General features: G+C 28.8%; 1 protein-coding gene and 1 non-coding gene across 2 annotated transcripts; one reads left to right on the top strand and one right to left on the bottom strand.

Annotated features, from left to right (window-relative positions):
- Positions 1-1,293: 1,293 nt before the first annotated feature.
- LOC107625003 (GDSL esterase/lipase At5g55050) lies at positions 1,294-5,786 on the top strand. The gene is made up of 5 exons (XM_016327515.3): positions 1,294-1,828; positions 2,765-2,910; positions 3,852-4,085; positions 4,481-4,727; positions 5,350-5,786. Exons 1-5 carry the CDS (start codon positions 1,567-1,569, stop codon positions 5,568-5,570), a joined length of 1,110 nt encoding a protein of 369 aa, XP_016183001.1. The 5' UTR covers positions 1,294-1,566; the 3' UTR covers positions 5,571-5,786.
- TRNAF-GAA (transfer RNA phenylalanine (anticodon GAA)) lies at positions 3,297-3,369 on the bottom strand. The gene has a single exon. It is a non-coding gene; the product is annotated as a tRNA-Phe (tRNA).
- Positions 5,787-6,053: the final 267 nt, after the last annotated feature.

Below are 6,053 nucleotides of genomic sequence, written 5' to 3'. Positions count from 1 at the left end.
ATCAATTAGTTGATGTAATTAATTCATTATAATAAAAAATTTATCTATCTTATGTCCTAAGTATAGGGGTGCACATGGCCCGGCCTCGACTTGAAGACCCGGCCTGGTCCCGAACATTTTAGAGGCTACTTTGGTGTGATTTTACCGGATCTAGAGCCGAGATCTCAAAAATAGACCCGGTCATTATTTCAGGCCGGGTCCGGGTCAAAGCGAACCTGGCTTCACCCAACCCATGTGCACCCTAAGGAAACTAAAAAAGATATATAAGTTTTAAATTAATTTTAATATTATGTTATATTAATTATAAGCTTATTGTTTTATTTTTAATCACACTTGTTGAATTAGAAAATAGATAAAAAAGTATCAAATTAGAATTTATGGACAAATTCAAGTTCAAATATGGATATCAACTTTTCGGTAACAAGTTTCTTTTTTATAAATAAATTTATCGTAAATAAGTTTCTTTATAAATTATTGTTAAAACTTTAAAGACCTAGTTTTCACTCGGTTTGGACCCGGCATAGTTATGGCTCGAAAATGTTTAGGTTTTATCAGGTTTAAAACCGGGTTAGGGTCTAAAAAATAGACCCAATATATATTTAAAGTCGGGCCTGGGTCAAGACAAACCCAGTTTCACCCGACCCATGAACTTTCCTAGTCCTAAGGACACAAGTTAAGTTTACAAATTAAAAAAAATTAAAAAATAAATAAATAAATACTCTAAAAAATGCGATGTCAACTCCATTTATTAAATACAAAAATTCGATTTTTATATAATAGAATAGATTTTACATTATAAATTTTGAATATAAGCCATTAAAATAAATTATAATGCATGAAAACTTAAAATTTATTTAATTAACAAAAAGATATAATATTTTTTATATAGTAAAAAATATTTAAGAATGAGTCGTATTTTTATTAGCTTGTTGAATTGAATCATATATATATATATATATATATATATGAGTGAATACCCCACTCGATCCTTCACAATTACCTCGAAAGGACAACGAGGTCAAAAAAAAAAATACACCTAATCCTGATTTTTTTTAGGATTGATTAGTCCCTGTGTAAAAAAAAAAAACATTGACTTTTTTTGGCACAGGGACCTCGTTGTCCTTTCGAAATAATTGTCAGGGATTGGATTGGATTTTTTTTTGTCAAGGGCCTCGTTGTCTTTCGAAGTAATTATTAGGACTATTTTAGGTTTATATATATATATATATATATATATATGGTTTTAGGGAGTTGACGGGTACTAAATTTTTTTTGAAATATATAGATGAAAAAAAAACACCACCATAAAATCAGTGTTGGTTGAGTATATGGACAGTACTCTTTTTTTGCTCCACTATCTCTTAGTGATTCATATCACTAGCTTTTAATTTAATCAGAATTCTGTTCACACATATTTATTACACATATATCATCACATTCACATACCCACCTTTTTTTTTCTCCTTTAAATTCTTGCCAACCATTCTGAGCCTTCACATACCATAAATTAATACAAAAACCTAACTCAATTCCAATAATAATCTAGTGAGTAGGGTACATCCCAAAATGGGGAAAAGTGTTATTATGCTTTGGAGCTTTTCCCTCTTCCCCTCTTTCTTCATCTTCATAAACTTGTTGGGATTCTTAGAGGCTCAAAATAAGACTCCAATTGTTTATGTGTTTGGAGACTCTCTTGTTGATGTTGGCAACAACAATTACTTGGCTCTTTCTATTGAAAGAGCTGCTCTTCCTCACTATGGTATTGATTATCCTACAAAAAAACCAAATGGGAGGTTTAGTAATGGCAAGAATGCTGCAGATTTTATTGGTAAGTCATTTAAAATATTCATTAGTTCATTACAAATAAAAAAAAAAAGATGATAATATTTGTTTTTCAAATATTACAAATCAGTAGTTCATTCTTATAATAACTTTGGAAAAGATAATCATATTATATCATCAAGTTATAAATATTACAAATCATTAAACTCGTAGCTCTCTCAAATATTATATTCTCTCAGTCTCAGCTTACAAATAACTATTTTTTAAAGTTAAAATTGTACTTTTGTCCAAAAATACATATTATTTTAGAATTTATACATATAATATTAATTTGTTTTTTCTAATTTAATCATTATTTTAATGGTCTCTATTAATTTGTAATAGTTATTTGATATTATTTTTTTGTTAAAATAAATATATTTCAAATACTTTTAAAGATAACACACAGAGAGATTTTTCTGTCTGAATTATTCCCTATTTTGGCATTTCCTCAATATTTTTTCCATCTATGAAAGTAAGTAACTCATAATTGATGATAGGATGACTCCCAAAAAACATATAAACGGCATAACATGGGAGTCAGTTTCATACACTAAATTCAAAATAGTTGATGTGTGAACTGTAAAATATAAATAAAATAAGCAGAGTGAATGGATAGAAAATATAGTTTTTTTTTTGAAAAAAAATTCATATGTACATTCAATGCATTAAAAATATATACAATTTTATTCTCTTAACCAACAATTTTATCTAATAACCATTTTGCAATATATTTTTTAACTTTTTAGTACTATCTTTCTATTAATTTAAAATAAATTTGTAGTTTTTGTAAATATAATGGATTTTGATTTTAATCCCTATAAAATTTTTAATTAATTTAACTCCAAAAGTTATGTTAGTTATCATAGCATGAACTATATACATATTTTTGTGGCTAATATTTGGTTCAAATTAAATGAATGATGAAATGGGTTGAATGAAGCTGAGAAATTGGGGATCCCAACTTCACCACCTTACCTCTCCCTAGTTTCCAAGTCCCGCAACAACAAGAATGTGTCCTTTTTGGGTGGTGTTAGTTTTGCCTCTGGAGGTGCTGGAATATTTAGTGATAAAACAGATGAAATTTCTGTAAGTTCATTATTCAATCTTTCTTATTATTCCTTTTTTCAATTGCTTTTTTTTTTCTCCCTTTGTTTTACCCTGTTCATACATTATTATATGTTGAAAATAATGGGGCCTAGCTAGGATTACTGCATTAGGAGTTGGATAGTCTAGATTGAGGATCCAAATATCATTAATATCAGTTTTTGTAATCTCTGTTTGGTAGTTAAAGGAACTGAAAGAGACCTTCATACAATCCAATTTATTTTTCCACAAACTGGGACAAAAAGTGGGACATGGAAAGAGGTGGATTTTATGGAAGTGGGGTCGATGAGAGAAACATGGATTAATTAAAGATTGAGATTTGAGGAACAAAAATGACCAAATACGCGTATACAGAATTAAAATAGACTTGCGGTGAGCGTGGATCGAACACGCGACCTTCAGATCTTCAGTCTGACGCTCTCCCAACTGAGCTATCCCCGCATGTTAATATTTATTGCATTCAATGCTAAATAAAAGTATATAAGTAAGCCGAAAGCAAACCGTCTGATCTTAATAGATAATAACAAACTTATTTTTTAAATAATATGGAGTTAGAATTTTGTAAATGAAAAATTATAGAATCTCTCATAATAAAATTGATTAAATGTTGGTTAAAAAACAAATATAAAAAAGCGATATTGATCTTCCTTATGATGCTGTCCTAAAATAAGCAATCCCCACTTGATTATTATTATTATTATTAAAATAATACTATGAATCTAATATTTTTAAAATTATTTTATTTATCTTAATTCTAAATTTTAAATCATAAATTTTTTATTCTACTCTAAATTATAAATATTAAATTCTTTAAAATATTTGGAATTAAAAAATGACCAATATTATTGACTAACTAAAAGTTAATTTCCTATTATTATTATTATTATTATTATTATTATTATTATTATTATTATTATTTGCAGAGGCAAAACATACCTTTGCCGAATCAAGTGGACTACTACATCAAAGTGCAAGGGCAATTGACCCAACAAATAGGAGGATCTGCACTTCAGTGTCATCTCTCCAAATCCATCTTCGTTGTTGTGATTGGAAGCAACGATCTCTTTGGTTACTTCAACTCAAAGGATCTTCAAAATAAAAGCACCCCTCAACAATACGTTGATTCCATGACTTCCTCCCTAAAACTGCAACTACAGGTAAAAAAAAAAAAAATTCTATTTGAATTTATAAATAATTGTATGCAATTGGATGCTTAAAACTGTTTTTGAGTGAAAATGTACTAAACCATGCTTAATAATTATGATCAGAGGATTATAAAAAAAAAAAATACAGTTAAATAAGTTTTTGTTCTGGTCTTTATAAATAAATTGGTTTCGATTAAAAAAATTAGACGTTATCTAATTTAGACATGGCAATGCAAATTAAAATATTGGCATGATAAGATATAGTTTACCAACATTTAACCGCCAAATGATCACTTAAACATAGTAAACAAACAACAAAGAATAAAATATATCATTTTTAAATTTTATTGGGATCAACTCTTATCTTGTATGCATTTATTATTTTTGATTTGGTATTTATTTGGCAGAGATTATACGAGCAAGGTGCAAGGAAATTTGAAATTGCGGGAATTGGTGCAATTGGATGCTGCCCTTCAAACAGGCTTAAGAACAAAACAGAATGCTTCTCGGAAGCCAATTATTGGGCACTTAAATATAATGAAGATCTTAAAACCTTGTTGAAGAATTGGCAATTGGAGAAAAAGGACATAAGATACTCCTACTTCGATACTTATGCCGCTATCGAAGATCTCATTCAGACCCCAATTTCTTATGGTATTGTTATCGCATGCATATATACTTATAATTAAATCATAATGATAAATAAAAAACTCATATTGCATATACATCTTTTTTAGTATAATTAGCATATATATTGGGAGTTAGGACACTAGGAAAATACCTACAAAACTTGTCTTATATATTTCAGTCTTTTCCTTTTAAAAAAAATAAACAAGTTAGTAACAAATAAGAGAACTAAACAATACAAAACAACAGTAACTACCGTTGGTACTTATCGACTCTTAATTATTTCCGTGGATTTAATGAGTATTTAACTGCTCGATAGATAAAATTTATCGTGCATAAAAAATTATTTAACTGTGTATAAGTAAACAAAATTTACGCTAAATATAAATAAATATTATATATATAATCTTAAGCTCTCTTCTTAAAAGACGCTTCAATTTGTAACTCATTGAAAAAAATACTGAAGCAATTTTGAACAAATTTTGGTGGGAAAAAAATGTAAAACTCTACAAGTTTGTTGTCCTTTATGAATTTGTGAATTTTGATTCTGGTCCCATTAAAGAAAAATAATGTTCCAAAAATTAAAAAAAAAATGTTTATGTTTGATCCCTATATCTCATTTTTAAGAGTTTATATGTGCCATTTTCAGGATTTACAGAAATAAAAACTGCTTGTTGTGGAATTGGTAAGCTGAATGCTGAGCTTCCATGTCTTCCAATTTCCATTGTTTGTTCCAACAGACAAGACTATCTTTTCTGGGATCCTGTCCATCCTACCGAAGCTGCTACTCGCATCTTTGTCGATAGACTTTTTGATGGACCTTCAAGATATGCATCTCCTATTACCATGAGACAGCTTGTAGCGGCTTGAATTTCTTTTTTCTTTTTCCATTGTATATCTTAATTTGTCCTCAATAATACAATATGCCTTTTTTCTTTAACTTGTGATTGTCAAGTAGCTCAAAAAATTAAAAAAGGCCGACCAAAAGAAAATAGAAGAGAGGGGGCAACAATGATAGAGTAAAGAGGAAACATAGTTTACATATATGTTTAGTCTTTATAAATTTGGGTTATGTTGATTTGTTATCCTATTTTTTTTTTTGTATTTTTTTCTTATCATGCCATATAGTAGTAGGTGATCCATTTGCTTTAAAAAGTAAGAATTATTTTAATAGTTCAAAACTCGAAGGATCATTGATGGTTATATTTCACAAGACTTCGGTAAAACAGAACAGCACATTCACATCACAATTTCATTACAACTCTATAACGGTTGCATTGGAAAATACTTGCCAACGCCACAGCAGTTTTCGTCAATGTGCCTCATACTGGACAACTGCATAAAAACCAAAGA

Source organism: Arachis ipaensis, chromosome B1 (assembly GCF_059453495.1).
Source record: "Arachis ipaensis isolate K30076 ecotype BB chromosome B1, ASM5945349v1, whole genome shotgun sequence".
NCBI classification, from domain to species: domain Eukaryota; kingdom Viridiplantae; phylum Streptophyta; class Magnoliopsida; order Fabales; family Fabaceae; genus Arachis; species Arachis ipaensis.
This window is presented reverse-complemented; position numbering and strand designations above follow the sequence as displayed.

Bases quoted from the DNA above. Each gene is read 5' to 3' on its own strand.
- LOC107625003 (XM_016327515.3), top strand. From the start codon at position 1,567: ATGGGGAAAAGTGTTATTATGCTTTGGAGCTTTTCCCTCTTCCCCTCT. The intron at 2,911-3,851 runs GTAAGTTCATTA...TATTATTTGCAG, and splicing joins ATAAAACAGATGAAATTTCT to AGGCAAAACATACCTTTGCC. The intron at 4,728-5,349 runs GTATTGTTATCG...TGCCATTTTCAG, and splicing joins TCAGACCCCAATTTCTTATG to GATTTACAGAAATAAAAACT.